General features: G+C 39.1%; 1 protein-coding gene and 1 pseudogene across 1 annotated transcript; one reads left to right on the plus strand and one right to left on the minus strand.

Annotated features, from left to right (window-relative positions):
• Positions 1-4,168: 4,168 nt before the first annotated feature.
• Positions 4,169-19,974, minus strand: LOC140233542 (cleavage and polyadenylation specificity factor subunit 5-like). Its single transcript, XM_072313663.1, has 7 exons — positions 19,854-19,974; positions 17,023-17,223; positions 16,236-16,299; positions 13,348-13,437; positions 12,343-12,418; positions 8,465-8,579; positions 4,169-8,107 (listed from the first exon to the last, which is right to left on the minus strand). Exons 1-7 carry the CDS (start codon positions 19,970-19,972, stop codon positions 8,086-8,088), a joined length of 687 nt encoding a protein of 228 aa, XP_072169764.1. The 5' UTR covers positions 19,973-19,974; the 3' UTR covers positions 4,169-8,085.
• Positions 19,975-20,461: 487 nt separating this feature from the next.
• Positions 20,462-24,403, plus strand: LOC140233173 (uncharacterized; annotated as a pseudogene).
• Positions 24,404-26,458: the final 2,055 nt, after the last annotated feature.

Genomic DNA, 26,458 nt, shown 5'->3' on the forward strand with positions numbered 1-26,458 from the left:
AAGAAAATAACTGCGGGCATTGCATAGATATGGGGAAATAGCAAAATTTTTAGCATTTGACCTTGACCTTTTGACCTTTGACCTCTTGTCAATGTCGCTAAAATCTACTCAACTAATTGTCCCATCATACATCATCCTTGGACCAAGTTTGGTGAAAGCTGCTTCATCCAGTTTTGAGTTATCACGTAAACAGATACATTTTAGGATTTGACCTTGATCTTTGACCTTTGACCTCGGTCCGGTTTCACTGAAAAACTAATCAAGTAATTGTCCCATCATACATCATCCTCCAACAAAGTTTGGTGAAATTTGCTCCATACAGTCTTGAGTTATCGCGTAAACGGATAAATTTCATGATTTGACCTTGACCTTTGACCTTTAGCCGATTTCACCTAAAATCTAATCAAATCATTGCCCCATCATACTTCATACTTGGACCAAGTTTGGTAAAATTCCAGTAAATATTACTCAAGTTATCGCGTAAACGAAAGCGGACGGACGTACGGACGGACGGACGGACAACCCGAAAACATAATGCCTCCGCCACCACTACGTGGCGGAGGCATAACTAGAAATGTCGCTACAGCGACTGGTTATATCCCCGCCAAACGACATTTCATAAGCTTTGGTAAAAAAACTGAGGAAGTAGTTAAATCCGCAAGATCTTTCCTTGATCTTCTGCCATTAATATGCCGTTACCATGGCAACGTACTTTCGGGTACTGTCGAAAAATGCGTCTTGCACATCTACAACCAAAGGCACACATCTGTACCAAGTTTCATGGAAATTGGGCAAAAACTGACGAAGTAGTTTGCAACACAAAATTTTCCATCATTTTGGCTCATAATATGTGAGCTGTTACCATGGCAACATACTTTTTGTCACTGTCAAGAAATGTGTCATGCTGACCTATATCCTAAGACAAACATTCAATATGAATTCCATGAGAATTGGAAGAACACTGATGAAGCAGTTTTGCCATGAAGCATTTTGCCCTATTTTACCAATAACATGCCGTTACCATGGCAACGCACTTTTTGCCACTGCGGAAATATGTGTCTTGCACATTAACATATTCAGATGAACATCTGTACCTAATTTCATAAAAATTGATCAAAAACTGTGGGAGGAGTTCGCGACGCAAGATTTGTACCCATTTTTGCCCATAATATGCCGTTACCATCGCAACGTACTTTTGGGTACTGTCAAAAAATACGTCTTGCACATCTACAACCCAAGGCACACATCTGTGCCAAGTTTTATGAGAATCGGTTGAAAACTGAGGAAGTAGTTCGCGACGCAAGATTTGCAACGGACCGACCGCCCGACCGACCGCCCGACCGACCGCCCGACCGACCGCCCGACCGCCCGACCGTCCGCTGATTCCTATATACCCCCTTCAAACTTCGTTTGGCGGGGGTATGAAAATGGGGGGGGGGGGGGGGGGGGGCTCCATCCCTTTACGGAATTCCTGGATCCGCCCCTGTTGAGGTGAAGTTCGCCCAAACATAACAGACACTTTCTGTAATGTGCAGTCAATGTCGCCTAAGGCTAATGCAAAATGACGGGAAAAGATCCTTCGACGTACGTAAATTTCGACTTCTACTTATTCATAGATGTTTAGATCCATCTGGGATAGAATTTTCTTCGACTTGGCCAGTGTTTCGACTTGTGCTGGTGTTAAGTTAACACAATCTTTAAAAATTTGAAATCAAATCTTGTTGCGGTTTATTTTTTTTTTTCTTCTTCTTCTTCTTCTTTTTTGATACGCACTGTAGAGCAATGCAACGCACGTCCGGTCGTAGTTATTCCACGGGTATTGATAAAATTACATCGCATTCTAGAGTGCTTTCAAATCAAACGGAGGTAACTGTTAATAAAAACGCACCCGCACATACCCTGTTTGGTTTATTTGAAAGAAAAGTGTTTACAATCTACAGAGAAAAAGAATTGTTCTCCCCTTTCGTTGACACTTGCTTGCGTGAAAAATTAAATTTTTCGGGTCATTGTTGTCGTTGTTGGTTTTGTGTTGCTTGTTGATTTCGTTTACAATAACGCATTTGGATGGGTACTTCATATTCCTCCATTTATAATCGCAATATACCATTTGTTGTTATACGTGTACAATGTATTAAATGCAGGACGCACATCAGATAGGGCACTGTCGTAAAGGTAATGCATGAGAAAAATAGGAAGACCCGCACAATTATGGTTAGACGATTGTCGACCTACGACCGCATTGCTATAATTTTCTTTTCTTCTTTCTTTTTGTTCCATCCTAGCTGACACTTTCACTAATGGGGATACGGGGAAAGCTTCACAATTTAGCGACGGACTGATAATCGCTCTAGGCGTGTGTGCAGGCGTCTGCGTGCTCCTGATACTCGCAAGTACGGCGTGCTTTGTCTATCTAAAGTTCTGCCAAAACAAGCACCAAGATCACCATGGCAACACGAGAGAGACAGCTGCACCGATCAGGACAGTTTTTCGACGCACGCCGCGCGTGAGACACACGACGGCAGCACGTAACTCGACGCAGACAATGAATGCATGGATGTAAAAGAGAATGGTGGTGTAATAAGCCAATTTGGAGTTAGCTCATGGGCACATTGGTACGAATGACCTTTTTTTCTCTGTCGGTTAGGGGGACTTGACTCGATTTCAGAGCGACATAATGCATAAGCTTTATGTAACAATAAGATTTATGGATTCATAAATCCTGTTCTAACAAAGAATGAACTTGCGTAGACCAGATGACTAGAATGATCCGTCAATTAACAGTAAGGAAAGCATCCATTTCATTATTATTTTTGCATTGAATCTCTTTCTATTGATATTGCCAAATATCACTTGCCGTCAGGTGGATGTGCTGTCAAGCAGCATTTACAAGGATTACATGAATAATCATTACATCACAGATGCTTATCCCGGTGAATTTTAAAACCAACACGCCTGTGGTACGAAGGACCTCTTTCTGCTCATAGCAAATTGGAACTATGAACTGGTTTATTCCATCGAAACATTGCAACAACAGTATGTAACATCCCCCCCCCTTGATTTTTGTTCTGTAGTTCTGTATATATGCATGTACAACAGTTTGATCGCAAGAAAAGTTAACACCATTCTTGTCAAGTTGAGATAATACGTGCAATTAAGCCTGCTTAAAAAATAATAAGAAAATATGGGATATTCTTAATCATAACTTCAAGAATACATGTATCTACTATAATGTTACTAGTGAGGTACATGTTGTATCCGGGGAAAGGTTTTATTTTGTTCTATCTGATGATGGACTTGCTTTGATATGTTTAAAAATGGCACTTAGCCAATTTTGCAATCAAATTCTTCAAATATGTGAGTATATATGTATGTGTTTGTGTGTGTTTACAAAACAACAAATTGAAGAAAGCTTCTAATTTGCAAAAAAAAAAAAAAATACAAACAATGATTATGTGGCTGGTTAGAGCAAAAAGCATACAAGTATTTCACCACTAAAATGCAGAAGAAAATGGCAAGCATAATACATGTATTATGTTCAGATTTCAAAGGCAATCAATGGCATACTGTGCTCCTTAAAGGCATAATTTAAAATTTGCAGATATATAAAAATCCATGTGAGTGAGGGATAGAAACAATTAATGTAAAAGTTTGAATCAGTATAATTAATGTTAAGTATTGTTAAATATACAAAATGTGAACAATAGTTATAATAGATATGTTTCTAGACTAAACCGTCTACAGTTAAGGTTTACTGAGAAAAATAGCGATATCTCCATATACAATGTATTTAAGGCTTACAATTGCAATTCTTGTACATGGTAGGATGTTTTGTGATAAACCGACTTACACATATGCATCAAATGTGATATCTCAAACATTTTTTAAATCACTCCTCCCAATGGAAAACAGTACCTTTAATTAATAGGGTGCAGGATGTGAAGCATCCATGGTATTGTAGTACATGTATGTGTACATATAATTGAGTAACATGGATACAATTTTGTCTGTTTCATTTTCAAAATGGCAATTTGGTCCGTGTCAGTTTCAATAATGCAATCACTTCTTCTTCTTCCATTTTTTTTTTTTTTTTTTTGCAATTGTATCTATATCTGAGGATAATTGTATACATTCTACAATTCAGCAATAAAGACACAAATAGTCTTAAAAGTCATTATATAATTTGACATCACTGTATTTCTGGAAATGATGGGCGGTAAAAACACAAAGAACGTAAGGGTCAAGCAGAACATACGTCGCATCATGATTAACAATTATTTAATTGCATGATAAGCCATGGTTACAAATCAATGACCAGAAGGAAATATCTATTAAAGAAATTTGAAAAGTGGCTTGCATATGTATTCAATCTTAAACACATGCCAACACATTTAGAATCAGAAGAAAGTAAGAGCCATTATCAGAAAATATAGACTGATGGAAGATTGATCCTTTTCAAAAATAAGGACAGCCAATAGAAAGCATTTGCCCCGGTATGTATCTCAACAATTCATGTACACCACGTAACAGGACATGTACACTGAATGCAGCAGTATACAATGTGTGAGAGGGTGTTTTTTTTTTTAAGAATAAGCATCTTTGCATCACTGAAAGTTCTTGGTTTATACACTGTATTGATAACTTGGCAATTCAGAGTACCACTGTGTTACAATGCTAAAAGAGACACAAACTTATGGATCACAGCGATTTGCTGCATATTTCGGGATTGGAAGTTGAAAAAAAAAAAATGTCTTTACTCACACTTATCAGCTTGTAAAATATCAACTTCCAATCTGGAACAAAAAGCACAAAGAATGAGGTGTAATGTAATACATTCTTGCAGTACACACTGCTGGCTTATCTATAAGGGCATTACAATTCAGGTCATGCAGCTGTCACTGACTCAATTCACTTGACAGTATCCTCAGTTCTGTCATTTAATCTAAACTAATTCTTTCTGGAAGTCTCATGCCTTCATACAAAGCAAGACACAGCTTCTAGTGTAACCGAGTATGAGCTGGAATTAAACATTCACAAACATGCAAACCTCTTTTAAAGGTGAAAATTCATTGTTCATTCTTTTGTTTTGTATGTGGTCTAAGCAGCCTATTCTACATGCGGTCTGTCCTTTACATCAATCATTTCTATCTACTCTACTTGGTACTCTTATGCATTGTGTATATCACATCAATAACATTCAGACAGCTAGAGGTAAACAAATTCAGCAAATTAATACTCATACATCTATTCTCCAGATTTCAAAATCCTAAAATGAATGACTTAATAAACAGGGCTACCAACATCAAAATCGATCAGGAAGGTCCCAGGGAGTGAACGGGGAGATGCTCTTTCTTTACCAGCAACTCAATTGGTAAAAAGAACTCCCAACATGAAGAGATTCCTCAAGTTTTCAGGGAACTTCCTGGAGAATGATATTAATACAATAATGTCTTACTTATCGAGGGTAGTTTCTTCAGTGTTGCCACTGCTCTACCAGAGGGCTCTGTCATTATTATTACCCTAGCGTTGCCAGGTACCCATTTATAAACCTGGATCGAGAGGGACATGGTGGGTAAAAATGTCTTGTCCAAGGAAGTAAACACTCAGTGAGAATTGAACTCACGTCCTCCAATTGGGAGTCTGGAGTCTTATCCACTATGCCACAGCGCCCCCACAGGGGAGAATCAGTGAGACTTGGCAGCTATGCAAAGGGCACTGAACGTAAGTATGCAAAACTGTTTACTCTGTCTTTACCGATTGGGTACCATGCCAAAACTTCTTACAAATGTATCCATACGAGAGTTGTGAACAAGATAGTAATATCGCAGTACTGGCTGAGACGAGGATAGCAAAGTCTGTGGGAACTTCATGAAATACAGGAGCACACATGCATGGTGAGGATAACTAGTGCTGTCTCCACTGTCTTTAATAGAGAATGTTTCCTCCAGGACAAGTCTGAATTTGCAGACAAGCCTGAAAATAGGGGACACTGTAAATCCAGAAATATCCGCAGCATGAAACTTCCGCAAACTGGAGTCGACGGCCATTTTCGCAACGTGAAGCTTTTATAAATTGTCACTGGCATTCAGTGCCTTGAGCAGACTAACTCTTCCACAAATCCCGGCTCCTTGCAAAATTCGTGAAAGTTTCATGCATGCAAAATCTTCTGGTTTTACGGTAAGCTATAATGAGCGATATGATGATGATTACCATTTAGAATATATTGATAAGACATCATAGAAGATGAGAGCCCCTTGCCCTTGTTAACTTGGTCACATGAATGCAAATACAAAGATATCATATATAATGTTTCTTCGTGCATGACATATCACTCATTTTTGTTTTCATGAATTAAAATGTGTTTTTCCAAGACTCTGCTCAGTAGTAACTACTGCACAGAGCCTTGGAAAAACACATTATATCCAAGAAAACGAATACTAGTACAGTATACAGGGATGTTTCGCCATGACATAGCTCTGTCTACTAAACCAGAGAAAGGTGATCACTTCCAAAACTACATGACAAAAACTCATATTTAGGACTTTTTGCTTCCACAAACAATGAACATGTACACAAAGCAAGATACACTTTTAATGGCAATGTGATTGAGATGGCTACATGGCAGTTCCCATATGACAATGCACATGATGAATTATCCACCAGAACACTACAAACTGTATCTTAAACTTGTCAGATAGGCTTGTACCAACCTCCTGAATTGACTTCACCACCTTACAGCTGAACAACTTTCTACCAGAAGGACATTCCCTTTTAACAGAACTGCTTTGTTAAATCTAATGAAAAAGGTGGCGTGTCATAACCACCAGACAACATATAGTTATTGGATGCAGACAAAATTTTATATTGACGTCTGTATTGGTGATAGTAAAATGCACAGAGAAAATGAATATCACACCCTCAATGCAAGTACAGTGTACTCCCGTTATAAATAACACGGTTATAACGAAATTCTGGTTACGAAGAAGAAAAATTCAGGCCTCCACATTATCTACTTTATGCACTTTTATTGTTAATTTGTTCGGTTATAACAAAATTTCGATATAACAAAAGAAAACTGCCGGTCCCGAGGACTTCATTATAACAGGAGTCTCCTGTACAGTTGTATACATTTGTCAAAAGTATGCACATGAGTGATGATTTGTGATTTCTTTTGCAATGTATCGAACTCATGGAAAATAATTCCAGGGGGATCTTTTGTGTGTGACATTTCAGCTAAAGTTCTTCTTTTACTCTTCAAATAGGGAAAGCCTTCCAACATTCAAATAGCTTTAATGGCAAAATATCTGTTACAATCAAATCAGAGAATTGTCGCTATCATAGTGCCTAATATTGCTTCCTTCACTGCTGTGTAGATAAAAAATTGTTCTTCCTTTTCATCATCCCAACCCTGACATCACATTTGAAATTCATATCCACTCAGTTGTAACACAGCTGTCAATGACAGAGAGTAACATAATATAACTAATCTCAGCTTCAATGTGAATAACATTAATAGTGACTTGGGGTGTGCAATGACTTGTGAAAAGCCTGCTGGCTATTCAGGAATCTACAAATTATGTACAATATTTACAAGAAACTAATCATCAAAATATTAACTACAGAGTGTATTTACAAGTGGAAAAAAAAAAGATGCTACCCATCACACAAATTTCCCCCTTTTTTTAAGCGCAAGAAAGTGCACCATCACAATTAGGTGAAGCAGAGATGCCACACATGATAATGAATTGGGATCCACCTCATACGCACAAAAATGGTTGCTATGCATGACCAGCTGATGACTCTTGTGGGTAGACGAGTGTCAGTACCCACAGGAAGTGATGTCATCGATCTGCAGGGGTCACTCATGTCGCTGCCTTCGAGTAACGACGATCCCCCGCCCTGGTCACCTGGCAGACAACTTCACATTTCCAGCAAAACTCTCACCACATCGACATCCGTTCCTCCACTGGCTACGGGTCAACATTACATACAAAATGACACAAGAGCAGCAAAGCATGCTGGGCAATGTTCTAGCAGTCCAGGCATTTGCCTTGCTCACATTCTCCCAGGACTCGAATACACATCCTGCTATTGATAGATGAAGTTGAACCTGCAATAGGAAGCAAGCAAACATTCGCTCGTAGTTAGTGTTGTGCATATACGTGACTGTATTTACATGAGTTGGTAAAAGAAACAAACAACAACTACAACGGTTCAGTAAAGTTATTTAAAAAAGGTGTTCTATATTAACACATCAACAGCATAGTAGCACTGCCTACAAAACAGGAATTTCATAGAGAAAAAGACTTTGTCTAAAGTTTTTGAATTGTGTAAATGTGTTGATTCCACTAGCCTGCACAGTAATCAATAGGTTCAGTAAGTACCATATTTCTTATATGTTGAATGACTAAAAGGAAATTATAAAAAAGGCAATCAAGGCATACAACTGTCCTTTTTTTAACTGTACCTGCTGAGAAGTTGTGGCAAACTGGATATTACTGGACCGTAGCCTGGTGCATTGTCGTACAGCTCAAAGAGAGGTGCAGCAACCAGCTTGTAATTCCTTGGTACTGCAAACAAGGCTGATGTGCAAGAAGACAGAGGAACACAAATTGTTTCCAGCATTACAAGTCTTTCGAAAATGTTTGTTGTTACCCAAACCTTTGTTGTATAACATCATTTACAAAAGAGCAAGTGTACACATCAACGGCGTAGCCAGGATTTGATCTTAGGGGGGGCGGTTAGTCTGCGAGGGAGCGAAGCGACCGAGCCCGAGCGAGCGGAGCGAGCGAGGGGGGGAGGGTGTGGAAGGGGGGTGTCCCCCCTCCCACGGTAAGAACTTATTGCATTTTGATATTGTAAATGGTGCAATTTGATGCATGTTTTTGCGCGTTTTATCGACGAGAAACAGTCCCACTTGTTTAAGGTAGGAGTATGTTTTGATGTAGATTATTATTGAACAATTTGCTTATAAAATGGTACAATTTAAATACACTTCTTGTGTTAATTTTTTTCACTGAATATCATGAACGCGACTGAACCCGAGCGCGAGCGGAGCGAGCGAGGGGGGAGGGGAGGGTGTGAGAGGGGGGTGTCCCCCCTCCCACGGTAAGAACTTTTCGCATTTTGATGTTGTAAATGGTGCAATTTGAGGCATGTTTTTGCGCGTTTTATCGACGAGAAACAGTCCCACTTGTTTAAGGTAGGAGTATATTTTGATGTAGATTACTATTGAACAATTTGCCTATAAAATGGTATAATTTAAATACACTTCTTATATTAATTCTTTTCACTGAATATCATGAACGCGACTGAACCCGAGCGAGCGGAGCGAGCGAGGGGGGAGGGGAGGGTGTGGGAGGGGGATGTCCCCCCTCCCACGGTAAGAACTTTTTGCATTTTGATGTTGTAAATGGTGCAATTTGATGCATGTTTTTGCGCGTTTTATCGACGAGAAACAGTCCCACTTGTTTAAGGTAGGAGTATATTTTGATGTAGATTATTATTGAACAATATGCCTATAAAATGGTACAATTTAAATACACTTCTTGTGTTAATTCTTTTCACTGAATATCATGAACGCGACTGAACCCGAGCGAGCGGAGCGAGCGAGGGGGAGGGGAGGGTGTGGGAGGGGGGTGTCCCCCCTCCCACGGTAAGAACTTTTTGCATTTTGATGTTGTAAGTGGTGCAATTTGATGCATGATTTTGCGCGTTTTATCGACGAGAAACAGTCCCAATTGTTTAAGGTAGGAGTATATTTTGATGTAGATTATTATTGAACAATTTGCCTTAAAATGGTATAATTCAGATACACTTCTTATATTAATTCTTTTCACTGAATATCATGAACGCGACTGAACCCGAGCGAGCGGAGCGAGCGAGGTGGGAGGGGAAGGTGTGGGAGGGGGGTGTCCCCCCTCCCACGGTAAGAACTTTTTGCATTTTGATGTTGTAAATGGTGCAATTTGATGCATGTTTTTGCGCGTTTTATCGACGAGAAACAGTCCAAATTGTTTAAGGTAGGAGTATATTTTGATGTAGATTATTATTGAACAATTTGCCTACTAAAATGGTACAATTTAAATACACTTCTTGTGTTAATTCTTTTCACTGAATATCATGAACGCGATTGAACCCGAGCGAGCGGAGCGAGCGAGGGGGGAGGGGAGGGTGTGGGAGGGGGGTGTCCCCCCTCCCACGGTAAGAACTTTTTGCATTTTGATGTTGTAAATGGTGCAATTTGATGCATGTTTTTGCGCGTTTTATCGACGAGAAACAGTCCCACTTGTTTAAGGTAGCAGTATATTTTGATGTAGATTACTATTGAACAATTTGCCTATAAAATGGTACAATTTTAAATACTCTTCTTGTGTTAATTCTTTTCACTGATTATCATGAACGCGACTGAACCCGAGCGAGCGGAGCGAGCGAGCGGGAAGGGGAGGGTGTGGGAGGGGGGTGTCCCCCCTCCCACGGTGAGAACTTTTTGCATTTTGATGTTGCAAATGGTGCAATAAATGCATGTTTTTGCGTGTTTTAACGAGTTGAAACAGTCCCACTTGTTTAAGGTTGCAGTATATTTTAGTGTAGATTATTATTGAACAATTTGCCTATAAAATGGTATATCATTTAAATAATCTTCGTGTATTAATTCTTACAGTGAATATCATGAACGCTGTCTGCAGTTCAGCAATGAAACAGAAAAAGCATGCACACGAGGGTGTAGATAGGGACATATCCCCTCCCACACGAAGGTGATTTTGCGTTTTCAGACCTGAAATTCAGCGATCTGGTGCAAATTTTTGGTGCAATACTTTTTCATCAAGTGTTAAAATCACGGAATTTAGCTCTTATTCCGAATGTGCACCATCTGTGTGTATGTATAAAGTCTAGTGAGGTAGAGCCTAGGGGAAGGGGGATTCCCCCTCCCGCTCGCGGAGCTTTTGCGTTTTTAGAATTGAAATAAAGCGATCTGGGTATAGCCACAGTCTACTTCTATGCATGGCGGAAGGGGGGGGGGGGAGGGGTGGGCGAGCAGGGAGAAGGCGTGGGTCCACCCTTCCCTTCCGATGGAGCTTTTGCCTTTTTAAGGTTGAAATTGAGATATCTCGTATACGCATATTTGATGGAATCAACATTTGGGAAATCACAAAAAAAAAAAAAAAAAAAAAAAAACTGATGGGGGGGGGGGGGGGGCTGAGGGAGGAAAGGGTCGATTAAAAGGGGAAATTCCCCTTATACATGAGGGAACCTTGAGTTTTCGGAATATAGTGATAAGTCTTGTGCACTCAGAATTATTCATTTTTTTTTTTTGTAAATCTAAAAAGTGTACTAAGCTAGGGAAAGAGGCACAGAGGGGGAGGGTTTGGGAGGGGGATACCCCCTCCCAAGCACGAGAGATTTTGCATATTTTGAATTGAAATTCAACGATCTGGTGCACACTTTGAGTGAAATATTCAAAAAAATATCTTATTTGATGAAAGGTTGCAAAGGAGACCCGCTTCATGTGCATGCATACAGTATACACGCATTTTTTTTTCCGCCTCCCAAATCCCCGGTCCAAATCTTAGGGGGGGCGACCGCCCCCATCGCCCCCCCCCCCCCTGGCTACGCCAGTGGTACACATGACATAACATTGATATTGCGAAGTATAATTGATTAAAATGTATCCACAGTAAAAAGGGAGGCAAAAGAACACTTAATCTCTGATGATTTTCTTCATTTTGACTTTTTTTACTTCCTCTACTAAGTATTGTTCTTTGAACCATATGCAATTTATCATAAGAGGCAGCCCACTTTGCAGATATAACAGATCCCGATACCAGCTTGTATAATACAGGATATTATCAATTGCCAAGTTTTAAAATCTAAACATATACATATGCACAAAAACAAAATGTAAATCTTTGCTTTGGCTCTACTTCAATCATTCTGCTTCACACACTGCTGTACAGCAGTAACATTTTTCTCCTTATTGTCTTTTATTTTAGCATGTTTCCATAGCAAGTATATATGCCTTGTATATATATATATATTTTTTTTTTTTTTTTTTCATCTCCATTTTGACCCCACTATTCATCTTCTGAATTTAGTCAATGCTTCCATATTTGGTTGATTTCATCCCCACTTAACCTTTGTCATTCATTCATTCACTCATATGGTCACTACGTTTATTTATTTGCATGAAATTCACTTGGTCAACACACATCCATTAAACATGTCATATACAGTATTTCACTGGCTTGGTCTATTCTGAAATTTGAAGAGACAAAGCAAAAAGATATACTATCATAATAATGAAAGAAATTTAAGAAAATAGATATACTTTGTCTTCATTCTCACCTTTTTCTGCTAGCTGCACGAAATACAGTCGTTTATGTTCCTTGGGTTTTGTTATGTGAGCTGGAATGTATGGATACTGTCATTGAACATTCCCAAACAAGAGAAAAAGAGAGGGGAAAAAAGGTTAAGCCAGATTTACAATGGTAATTCTATTTACACAGGAAAGTCACATTAAAATTTTACAAGCCATTACTTTCTCTTCTAGTGATAAAATGGGACAGTTGTACACTCTTGTCTCTTAAATTTGGTAACTACACGCCTGTCAATGTATGTCTGTGAAAATTACAGTGCTAAAAGCAGGGATGCACACTAACCCATTTTTTCAATACAGGGACACTAGTCCGACCTGTCTGTCAGACCAGTAGGTACCCAGTTTTTCCATGTTTTACTGGTCCATTCCTGAAAAAGTCAGTAGCGTAGTAAAATAGCAACACTCTAGGTACATTGTACAGTCAAAATCTCAAACTGGAGTCCCCCCCCCCCCCCCCTCCCCCAATAAAAAAAGGGGATGATTCTACCTGGTTGGGTTTATCCAAGTGAGAAATGCTACAATGATAATGGCCATTAGACGGAGAGTACCTGTTATATCCAATATCTATTATATCGAACATTCATCATACAATCTTTATCATAATTATATTCCTATATGGCTTTGGAGCAAATATTCCATTGCAATAAAGTAAACCGGATATATCAATCTGAATCTCTGTCTCTTCTAATGAGCTGTCGAGAATATATATTATCCACATAACACCAACAACATACGCCATCGAACATCAACATCAAATACACATGGTGTTACACTAATATGAAAATGACTCGAAAAGACAGACAAGGCACAACAGATGCCGGACAGAGAGTTATCATAATAATTCAACTGGGCCTTTGGTAGCCCAGGTAAGCTGACAAAACCATTTCAGCCTGGGCATGTGTGACCTTTTCTTGGGAGGGGGGGGGGGGGGGTAGATGGTCCCCACGTCTCCATCACTGTCACTGCCATCTCACCTGAGGGGGCTCAAAGTTTGGCCTGTACCAGTTGGCGATCACATCTTCCACCATCCAGTCCTGCTGGACCCCATCCTGTCTGCCGAGGATCTGTCGGGACATTCCACAAGGAGGATAACTAGTCAAGAAAGAGTTCTTTGGGATTGGCAATATCAATATTGATAACTTCGTGAAAATTCAGTTGAAATAAGGGAGATAACTTTGTCTTGAAAACAGTCCATTTGATTTTGGTTTGGGGAACCAGTTGGGGAAAAAAAAAAAAAAAAAAAAAAAAAACTATTTAAAACCTTTCCAATTTCTTCCATTATCACATCAACATGAAGGTACCACAAAACATCCACACCCAGTTTTAACACAAATATACGCCTGTTGCCAAAACTTGGCAAGAAAATTGACAACTTGAAAATGCACTTGCACCTGCTGTACAAGTACTGTTCCACATACTCCTACTTTGTATCTGAGTTGGTACAGTGAAACCCCGTTATAACGAGTTCGGTTATAATGAGGAACCGCTTATAATGAGGTGATCGCGTCGGTCCCGTTTTCCTTTGCGTGTAAACCTATGACAGAACGAATCGGTTATAACGAGTTCGGTTATAACGAGATTCCGGTTATAACGAGGACATTTTCGGCGCATCATGATAAAGAAAAACATAAGAAATTTAATCGGATATAACGAGGTACCATTTCTTGACTTGCCGCTTTTCAAACACGAGACAAAATGAAACATTGAAAATCGAATTCACGCTATCCATGTCTTTTTCCCGTTTTGCAGAGAACGGTTCCTTCCATGTTTTCTTCTAAACCACGCAAAAAACACATTAATACCATTCGATGTTCCTACTAAATTATTAAACATAATCACTCATTTTCTTTTTCGCGAGATCACACGCGTGCGTAATGTTATAGGTCAGACCACAGCGCAACAAGGGAAAAAAGATAACGCACTCAAAAACTTTTCATGTAGCGACACTCGTGGCAAATATGGAAATTGGAATGCGTGTGCAACTCAACATTTATATCCTTTCCATTTGTAGTCCCGACTTCCAGTTCTTTTGATGGTTAGCAAATACGAGTGTATGATTATAGCCGAAATAATTAATGAAATCGCGATCTCGCCAGGTGACAGTAGCGTAAAAATAGTTGAATAACGCAATCCTGTCGCAATTTTTTTTTTTTTAAAGAACGGATGTATACAATGCGAAGGGATTTTCGGCAGATGATAAAGAACGCATCTTTAATCCTTTCGGGCGCAACGATAATACATTGTATGAGATTACAGCCGAAATGATTCATGAAATAATCGCATTCCCGCTGGGCACCAACAGCGTAAAATAACCTCGCAAGTTACGGTAAACGACGCACGAATGTTACTCTAAAATCATCGCGATCTCGCCGGATGACAGGAGCATAGAAATAGTTGAATAACGCATGTTTAGCCACTTAATCGGTGTTCAGAAGAAGAAACAAACGTATTTAACAATTTGAATAGATCTGGGTTTGTTCATTATCACAATTTTAACAACGCATTTCACAATGAAGATTTTTCTTTCTTTCAAAATGGTCTACGAGTAACAGATTCGCGTAAAAAGGATCACAACTTTCTAAATTCAATCCTGTCGCTTATTTTTCAAGCACGGATGTACAAAACGCGAAGAGATTTTCGGAAGAAAGTGAACAACGCATCTTTAATCCCTTCGGATGCAACGAACATACATTATATAAGATTACAGCCGAAATGATTCATGAAATCATCGCATTCCCGCTGGGCACCAACAGCGTAAAAATACCCCGCAAGTTACGCTAAACGACGCACGAATGTTACTCTGAAATCATCGCGATCTCGCCGGTTGACAGTAGCGTAAAAATAGTTGAATAACGCATGTTAATTAGTCGGTGTTCAGAAAAAGAAACAAACGCATTTAACAATTTTAATAGATCTGTGTTTGTTCATTATCACAATTTTAACAATGCATTCACAATGAAGATTTTCTTTCTTTCAGAATGGTCTATGAGGAACAGATCTGCGTAAAAAGGATCACAACATTCTAAATTCAATCATGTCGCTTATTTTTCAAGAACGGATGTACAAAACGCGAAGAGATTTTCGGAAGAAAATAAACAACGCATTTTAATCCTTTCGGGCGCAACGATCATACATTGTATAAGAATACAGCCGAAATGATTCATGAAATTATCGCATTCCTGCTTGACACCAACAGCGTAAAAATACCTCGCAAGTTACGGTACACAACGCATTTTATACAATGTGATTTTAATATAATATAGGCCTATACTTCTCAAGAACATAACGTGCACTATTATGCGAAGAGATTTTCGGAAGAAAAATAAAGAATTAACCTATTTCAACCCCGACTTTTTCGCCAAATTCACAAATAATTTCCCTTTATTCTCTCGATAATAATGATCCATAATTGTGTAATAACAACGCAAAGGATGTTCTTAACTTTCATTGTTGGGTATATTATGACGTCGTGCTTATGTTTTTCTTTGTTTTTGATGCGTACGGTTATAACGAGGAACCGGTTATAACGAGGTAATATCGCCGGTCCCACGGACCTCGTTATAACGGGGTTTCACTGTACTCAAGATGTTAGGTCCCACTAAACATGGTTCTACTCCTTTTCCTTTATCATTATTATACGTCTATGCAACTTCATACTTTATTTTATCCAAACAGAGATCATCTTTTTGAACAAATCAATTATTCTGTTCCCATGCTATTGCTGATTTGATTTTTGCATGACCAGGAGACATGTACAGAAGGTGCCAGTATTATAAAGGAAAACAATTTTTCATGAACTAACGACTCATCTGCGTGCTACGAATCACTTGTTTCACGACAATAATACAACAATAAATCTCACCTCTGTCATCAACCTTTTCAGTCCCTCTATCTCATCTTCACCAGCTCCTAGCTCTCCCCCAGGTCTGCAGTGAAATTTATACAATCAAAAGGCAATAATGGTGGGTCAGTAAAATGCTTGGAGGAAAGATATTTGCAACAAATCATGCTAACATGTTATTGATTCAAAGGAACACTTTCAATGTAGAATTCCCTCGTGTGCCTTTCACATTTTCTTTTTTTTAAAACAGAGTGTTAATCACATTTAAGCCACTTCATCACCATAAAAAACAATAATCATAATCTACACCCAAAAGTAAACAAAGACTCAAACTTGTGATGACTATAAAATTTGGGAGCATCATTTAATCCACAATCCATGTGGTTTTGCTCTAACATCACAAGCATGTACTGAATACCAAATGTCATCTTTAGACAAACTTAGTAGACATTGGACAACCGATGCAAGAGAGCGAGTTACTATCTACAATGGCTTTCTGACACTGACAACCATAATTTCGTCGGTTGAGAATGATAAGGGCGTTAAGTTGCCGCTAAACCCATAGTTTTCAAGACCACTTAACGACCTTCTCATTCTCAACAGACAATTTCATGGCTACGTACAACAGCGCAGGCAGGAGAAAAATATAAACAAACTTCATCAGTTTTTGCAAGAAAAAATAACATGTACAATGGTCATGTAGAGTACAAATGGTCATGGATGGAAACATTTCTTTCACATATGTGCTAAAAAGTGAACTGGGGTATGCGCACTTCAGAAAATATGGAGGAGCCAGAAAGTCACTCACAGTTTGAAGAATGTTGTGCCGAGCTGCAGGAGAAGTACATGGGGAAGATCATGCTCATGGACAATGAGGACGCCCTCTACCGACCGCCGAGTGCCAATCTTGTGGAATTCATCCCGCATTCGCTGAAACCTTGCCGGCACACTGGAGTCCTTTTCATACAGGGGCTCCTTAGTCCCAAATGTGTAGTTGGTCAAAGGGTACCTGGAGAAGAGTTGAGTCATTACAAGCATAGGTAGAAGTTAACTCTCTCATTTTTTTTTTTTTTTTAAGAACAGAATGACAATAACAATACTAATTGTAACAATGGTAACAATAAAATAATGGTAAATCTTCTCTTTATCGGCTAGATGAATTACCCTTTGAACAACTTGTATCTATCACCTGTGTCACATACAAGTTGTAAGTGCTACATGTATGATTTGATGTATTATTCTGCAGGACAAAATAATTTTAATTGTACATAAATTAAAGATTGGGATATAGTGTACTTCTTTAAAATTCACCTTTCGAACGATGAACTCTTGCAGATTAAAGGTGATTGAAACGATTTCTTAAGTCGGTGCAAGCGGATGTCATGGTGAAAAAAAAAAAAATCAGGAAAGTATAAGGCTGCCATCGCAGATTGAGAATGATGTGAAAATCACAGAAAACACATTCTGGATTTGGAAAAAATGTGTGGACAGTTGCTACGCATACGCACTGCCTCAAAGTTTAAACTGATGTCACATGTCCCAGTCCAGGATGTGGACATGCAAATCATAAAGTCCCTATTAGAACTGTGAAGCTACACAATCAGACAAAGGATCCAAAGAGCACATCAATACAAAATTCCAACCCATTTGCATGATCAAAAGTGCAACTGCACTGTAAATATGCCAAGAAAAATAACCAATGTTAAACAAACAAACAAACAAATCTTTGTCACTTCATTGTCAGAAGCCAAAGCTGCAAAGCTCTTGATTGTAAGTAACCCACTGCCCAACTTCAGTTTCACACAACTCTACTGTACACTGCTACCACTGCACCAGTGCATACAATGACTGCACATCTTTCGCAAAAGAGTTTCAATATTAAAGCGTTACTATTATACTATTGCTAGACTGCATGTCCACACCATGCGTGTACACAAAGGTCCCTTACAAATAATTTACCCAGTTAATTTGCCAATCTTATAGACAGGGCTCGACACTAACTTTTTTGTTTGCTGGCCCGATGGGGCCACCAAAATCCTCAGATTTCAAATTTTTGGTGGCCCGAGAGAAAAATTTTGGTGGCCCCGAAAAAAAAAAACCAATAAAAAAACATGAAAGTCCTGTTTTTTAATGAGTCAGATATCTAAGTTTTATCCAGTCATAGTAAGAATTGGAAGTTGGACATATCTACTCATAAATAAGCCTCAACAAACTCACAACACTCACTCTCAGGCACTCATTCAGTCCTTTTCATGCATCCTTTAAACAATATAACTGCTAATTTCCGGCGCAAAAAGTTACGAATTAATTGACGTACGTACTTTTCAAAAAATTTTGGTGGCCCGAGGCGTGCCACCAAATTTGCGTTTTTTTGAAATTTGGTGGCCCGACTTTCATTTTTGGTGGCCCCGGGCCACCGGGCCACCGTTAGTGTCGAGCCCTGTTATAGATATAGCAAAATGATGTACAGCGTACATAGAGTTTAGCAACTACAATGTACCATTGAATCAATATGCATAAAGTGTATTAAAACACTCCAGCAGGGAAAAACAATCCCCATTGGACTTATGAAATGGAAGATAGACCATTGGAACTTGGAAGATGTCAGGATTGAAAAAGATCTCGGAGTCATTATTGATGGAAAAGTTCCCTTTCAGAGACATAATGCAAAGTTCTGCAAGACATACTAAACTCTATTTTAACCAGAAATGTTGGGTCTCATTTATACAACGTAGATAGTCGGAGACGTACGCCTCCGACTACCTACGTTGTAGTATACGAGAGTGAATGCCATTCAAATAACACGCAGATGAGGAGTGAAGCAATAAGGACGTTTACAGACCTGATTTCAGCCACAGATTTCGGTGAGTTTTTGACGTAATTAAACAAAAAATCGCATACCGATTATTGAATGATTACCGGTATCATAGATTACGATAATTGAATTCCTTGTATTTTAGTTATCTACGTATTCTCCCTGGCCTGCCCTTGCCCAACAGATATAAGTGGGATGTTCATTGTGACATTGCCATGGCATGGGCACACAAAGTTACAAAAATGATTTTTTTTTAATGTTAGCATTAATCATTTCATGTCACTATAAAGCTCTGATGAATATGATGAACGAAGAAAATGTTTTGGAACGCATTCCAAAACATTCGAACGTTAGAATCGAACGAAAAACATTAGCCTATTAACGTTAACGTTAGACCTAACTTGGTCCTAACCATGCTAACATATCATATGATTAATATAGATTTTCTGCACATTTATTACGATCACGGCACTGACACTGAAAAGCCCATATGTAATGCTAGACCAAATAACAATAAACATGGATAGCGTTATGCGTTATGTGTTATCGGATGGGGCTCTTACGAGACCATGGTAAGCGTGACCGAATTTCCCTTTCGCCAAATGTTCCATTCATTACGCACACACGCTCCCGGGAAGCGTACGGCAGCACGCACGTGAAATCCCTATGCTCAGAGCCTGAAGGAGCGGGCTCTCAATCTCCCTGTACGACTGCACTCCCCATCGCGGGCTCGAGCTCCGAGATTTGAAGTAAGAACGCTACTATATTACAGGTTTTTAAGGATGATCTAGTTTGCTCTCAGTAATCATAATTAGGGCACTTACAAAATTGCAGTACGATCACGAGGAACAGCACCAGCATTCAGCTTTTGGTTGCCGGAATCTGAGACCGACCTGCCCCTGGGCCAGCCAGCAGAATTTCGCTCACGCGGAGTGGTAGCCATTTTCTTTTGTTGATATTGCTACAACTAAAGAGGGCGCTGATGTAGATGTTGTAACGCTCACTTTATCATGGTGCGACTGTAATGAAAACAACATCGAAAAATAGGGTGAATAGATGAATAAATGACTGAATAAAATGTGATAAGAGAAAAGGGCTTTGATGCTTGTATTGCGTCATCTTAAGTTGTATGCATGCTAATTAAACGAAACATCTCCCATCAGTAAAACATACCGATAAACAAACAAACAAACAATCCTGAATCTATAAAACCTGATTCATCTCGTCGGCGACCATCCGAACCGTCGTATATGTCAAAATTTGGTAAATTTTTCGAATTTCAGATTTTGCCGTTTTAAGAAAGCCCAGCACACACTCTTTCTACTCACAAAATTTTGAAGCCGGATTTTGTGTTTTTAACAGAGAAATTTGATATACGTCATTTTGCCTGAACGCGAATTGGCTGAAGGCGTTCATCCGAACCGACGTATCGCTATACGTCGGTTCGGGTGGGCGCGAATCTACGAGTCGCGTTCAGAGAAGGTGTCGTATCGCCAGAACTGGCAGAAGCAGACGATGGAGCGTCAACCGGACCCTCCCCAGGACCGGTGAGTTTTATAATGTGTAGCTATGAAATCATGCAATTTCAAATGAAATTAACAGACCCAAGCAATTTCTATCCGTAAGATTGTCACTTGTCAAGATAAATACGCAGATTATCATGAGTTTTCCAAACTATTTCGTTTTGTTGTTAGGTGTAGTCCCGTGTATAGATAGATATGTGGGTACAAAGGGATACTCTATATAGGGCCGGATATGGGGCCTAACGTTAGTAGGGTTTAAATCATAGACCCTTTAGTCTAGAAAAACAACGTTCACAATGTTCTCGTTGAGTTGGCTTTATTATGTGCTTATGGTCCATATATGGACCTCATACGTAGTGGATGTGGACAGTGCCAAACTGTTAACACTTCAGGGTGAGTTGTTTGGGAATTACCACAAAAAGTACGAGATTACTGAATACTAGACGAGTCTAACAAGTTAGGTAGTCACAGCCAACAATTTAGAGCCGCTAATCGCTGGTTCATCATTGAGTGTAGGGCCCTAGAGTTCTGATGATAGGTTCTTTATCTACGGCCGATTGAGCCCCAAGCTTGCAAACACACACAAAGAAAAACACCCAAATCTGAGTGTAATGTATCTCATGTGAATTTGCCAATTGATGTAAGCCAAGGATCTAGTAGAAGGGCCTATACTGGCTATAGTAAAAATGAATAATTTTACCAACGTCTGTAAATTTATCTGATACTAGTATTCCTAGGATTCAAGGAGTAGGATTAAATCATGCTGGCCCATAAATACATGTGTGTTGTTCAGAGATCTAGCCAACTGCAAATGCTTTGTACGGTACCGGTACTGAGTACGATATGTTTTTATCGCATGCATTTTTACTGTCGCTGTGAGTGCCAAGTCTCCATAATATTGAAATCACTGCAATGAAGGCTTTAGTGTGTTAACAGGCCAGAGGGCAGTACTTGAGTAAGCCCCTCCTGTGATATCTAATAGTAATACGCTGATGTTCCACTATAATTAAAATATATAAATTGAGGTCTAAATGCAATGTTCCACTTGTCAGATCTAGCCTAGCTAGGCTATAGGTGCTCACACATTCTAGAGAGTAGTTTTGCAGTACTTGCCATAAGCACAGGGAATCTTCGCCCTCTATCTGTTTATAATATGAGTTGAATTGCGCTTTTCCATTTTTATGATCAGTATAAATAGACCACTAGATAGGCTTGAGGTAAAACATTTCTGCTAAAATTAAACATATTTTTTAATACACTTGTAGTGAATGTGTTTGATTTTGTTTGTTACAGGTCTTTGTCCTCAGGGATGCCAACAGATGTTGAAGTCCTTTGGGACAAAGATGGGTACGAGGAATACCGTAGCTGTTGATCAGCTGAAATTCAGGAAGGGCAGCTTCCCACGACTTGGAGTTCGTGTGTCAATGCGATGGCACAGGAAACTGTGGAAATGAACAGTTACTGCTGTGTATGGGGGAGAGAATTCTGAAAGCAGTAGCGATGATGGAAACACAAGCACCGCAGACAGCAGTGACGAAGATGATACTTCTGATTATGACGATGATGACAACATTTACCTGGCGAAATTAGGTAAGATTGAGCGCACACAAATGAATACATACTTGTAGTAAAAAGTATGGACAGTATACAGTGTGTGTGTTTATTCAATGCCTCTAGGTAACCTCATAACTGTGCTGCAATGTTAGAAGTAGCTTACTCCATACTGCATGAATGCATTTAAGTAGTGCCTGGTATACATGTATTAGGTTTTCATGGTGTCAACTCATATACAGCACAACCTGGTATACCATGTTTTCAAAATAAAGGCATGAGCGTGTACTTGTGTAGCCTTAATTCATGTTTATTAGTGTTATGCCTGCAAAAAAAAAAAAAAAAAAAAAAAAAAAAAACTTTAATGAACAGATTAGACCTTCTATCAGTATCTTTTCTTTTTCTGTGTCACATCTGCTTGTATTTTGTGTTAGTTACTTTTTCCAATTTCATAATGCCCTTGTTTTGCTGCAAAACTGAAGATCTATGTGTGTAGCCAGCAAGGCTGAGTTTAAAAAATGTTGACTTGCTGACCCCATTCGGGTGCCCTATAGTAACAAAAGAGTTTGTAAGCCTATTAGCAAATGCTAGTTTTGTGCCTCACTTCCAATGATGTTTTTGTATTCTTCATAAGCACATGCAATTGACTGTGGAAAGAGGATGCATGTACCGCTTGACTGCTTTTGCATTTAATGCAGATCACCAGTCTGTCCGATCTCTGCTGATGGGCAAAAAAACTCTTGTTTGTGGACATTTACATAGGGCTATCTGAAAAATGTGTTATTAAAAGTTTAATCTTAATTTTTTTTAAAAAGTAAATTCAACGTATAAAAAAATATGATATCAACAGTGAAAGATATATGCACTGTGTATATTTCGTTTTCCTCATTTACAGTTGGCATCAAAAAGGACATCAGCTACATTCCAGAGATACCAAAGCTAGCATTGAACAGTGAAGGAGCACCGTTAGATCCATCCCAGCAGAATGTCAGCTCTGACCAACTTCTCAATGGTGAGTGTTTGTAAAGCCTTAATCTTGTTCAGAAACCCAAGCAGATATGGTTGGCTACCATGTACCAGTATTTTTTGCAGTTGTCAGGGGTGGGTCCAGGAATTCTGCAAATTGGGGGGGGGGGGGGGACCACACACACATCTCCAGTTTCTCTCTGTTTATTTTTTGTTATAAAAAAAGGGCATCTTAAACCCCATGTGTCCTTGCGCAGATCCACCATGGGTTGTAATCTGGATTACAAAGAAATGCACCATATCTATGCACCATATGTATTTTCTTTTTCTTTTTGTTTTCTTCATTTCCAGTTGGCATCACCATGGACATGTACTGCATTCACGAGACCAATACCAGAATTGAACAACGAAGCACCATCAAATCCATCCCAGCAAAATGTCAGCTCTGACCAACTTCTCACTAGTGAGTGTTTGTAAAGCCTTAATCTTGTTGGGAAACCCAACCAGATATTGCTGCATTAATCTTGTTGGGATATCCATTAGTAGTTGAGTTTAAATGATGCTATTGCTGTCTTATACACTTTAATAGCAATTAAAAAGGATGACATAAACTACACACAAGCAAAGAATGTAGTATCCTGGCAACGATGTACCAGTGTTTTTTGCAGTTGTCAGGGGTGGGTCCGGGAATTCTGTGAAGTTGGGGGGGGGGGGGTGGTGACCACACGCATGTCCTCCAGTTTTTTTCTATTCATTTCTTTTGTTTAAAAAAAAAGACAAAAATAAAGGGTATCTTACACCTGATGTGCCCCACATGAATCAACCACTGGTTGCAATCTGGATGACATGTTATCCTTCTTGTCATATTGTAACAAATGGCTAACACACAAAGCTGGAGAATGTAGCTTGTCTGGCAATTGTACCTGGACCTTCCAAGCAGAGTGATAATCTATGAGCAATTCTCAAATGAGGATGCATGTACCGTTTGACTGCTTTCGCATTAATGCAGATCACCAGTCTGTCTGATCTCTGCTGATGGGCAAAAAAACCCTCTTGTTTGTGGACAAATAGGGCTTTCTGAAAATTGTGGTATTAAAAGGTTAATCTTAATATTAAAAAAAAAGATAAATTCATTCTTTAAAAAAAATCTGATAGAAACAATAAAATAGACATGGGTTATGTATATTTTGTTTTCCTCATTTACAGTTGGCATCAAAAAAGACACCAGCTGCCTTCCTGAGATACCAGCGCTAGTATTGAACAATGAAGGAGCACCATCAGATTCACCCCAGCAGAATGTCAGCTCTGACTAACTTCTCACTGGTGAGTGTTAGTACAGCCTTAACCTTGTTCGGAAACCCAACCAGATATTGCTGAATCAATCTTGTTGGAATATCAATTAGTAATCCGGATTAAATGATGCTATTGTTGCCATATAATAGCAAATAAAAAGAATAACATCAACTATACACAAGCATAGAATGTAGCATCCTGGCTACCATGTACCAGTATTTTTTGCAGTTGTCAGGGGTGGGTCCAGGAATTCTGCAAATTGGGGGGGGGGGGGGTGGGGACCACACACACATCCTCCAGTTTTTCTCTGTTGATTTTTTTTTGTTTTAAAAAAGGGCATCTTAAACCCCATTTGTCCCCGCATGGATCCACCATGGGTTGTAATCTGGATGACATTTTGTCCTTTGAAAGAAATGATTAAGTCAATCTTTCAATAAATTTGATTTTAAAAAAATGTAATATCTATGCACCGTTTGTATTTTGTTTTTCTTTTTGTTTTCTTCATTTCCAGTTGGCATCACCAAGGACATGGACTGCATTCACAAGATACAAATACCAGAATTGAACAACGAAGCACCATCAGACCCATCCCAGCAAAATGTCAGCTCTGACCAACTTCTCACTGGTGAGTATTTGTAAAGCCTTAATCTTGTTGGAAAACCCAATCAGATATTGCTGCATTAATCTTGTTGGGATATCCATTAGTAATTACGATTAAATGATGCTATTGCTGTCTTATACACTTTAATAGCAATTAAAAAGGATGACATTAACTACACGCAAGCAAAGAATGTAGAATCCTGGCTACCATGTACCAGTGTTTTTTGTAGTTGTCAGGGGTGGGCCCAGGAATTCTGTGAAAGTTGGGGGGGGGGGGGGACATGCATGTCCTCCAGTTTTTCTGTTTATTTCTTTTGATAAAAAAAAGACAAAAATAAAGGGTATCTTACACCCGATGTGCCCCACATGAATTAACCACTTGTTGCAATCTGGATGACATGTTATCCTTCTTGTCATATTGTAGCAAACAAGATTAATGATATGGGTAACACACAACTGGAGAATGTAGCTTGTCTGGCAATTGTACCTGGACCTTCCAAGCAGAGTGATAATCTATGAGCAATTCTCAAATGAGGATGCGTGTACCGTTTAACTGCTTTCGCATTAATGCAGATCACCAGTCTGTCCGATCTCTGCTGATGGGCAAAAAAACTCTTGTTTGTGGACATTTCCAAAGGGCTATCTGAAAATTGTGCTATTAAAAGGTTAATCTTAGTCAAAGAAATTATGAAGTCAATCTTTCAATAAATATGATGGAAACAAATGAAATGTTTGTGCACCATGTGTATTTGTTTTTCTTTTTGTTTTCTTCATTTCCAGTTGGCATCACCAAGGACATGGACTGCATTCAAGAGATACCAATGCTAGTATTGAACAATGAAGCACTGTCATATCCATCCCGCAGAATGTCAGCTCTGACCAACTTCTCACTGGTGAGTGTTTGTAAAGCACTTAATCTAATTGGGAAACACAGCCAGATATTGCTGACTCAATATTGTTGGATTAAGCATTAGTAACCCGGATTACATGATGCTATTGCTGTCATATAATAACAAATAAAAAGAATGACATCAACTATACACAAGCATAGAATGTAGCATCCTGGCTAATATGTACTATTATTATTATTTTTTTTTTTGCAGTTGTCAGGGGTGGGTCCAGGAATTCTGTAAAGTGTGTGTGTGGGGGGGGGGGGAACCACACGCACGTCCTCCAGTTTTTTGTTTTTTTTTTCTGTTGATTTTTTGTTTAAAAAAACAAAAACGATAAGGGCATCTTACACCCTATGGCCCTAATTCACGAAGGTGGTACAAATGAAACCATGGTTTAAACCATGGACAAAAACCATGGAGCGCCAAGTGTCGCACGGAATATTTCGTTACGAAATTGGTCCGTTCGTCGACAAATTGACCGTTTCGTTAACGAAATTATCATTTCGTGGACGAAATGTTCATTTAGTTACAAAATGTTGTCATTTCGTTACAAAATAATCATTTCATCGACAAATTGACTGATTTCGTAGCGAAATATTCCAT

This window comes from Diadema setosum, chromosome 9, assembly GCF_964275005.1.
Source record: "Diadema setosum chromosome 9, eeDiaSeto1, whole genome shotgun sequence".
In the NCBI taxonomy this organism is placed as follows: domain Eukaryota; kingdom Metazoa; phylum Echinodermata; class Echinoidea; order Diadematoida; family Diadematidae; genus Diadema; species Diadema setosum.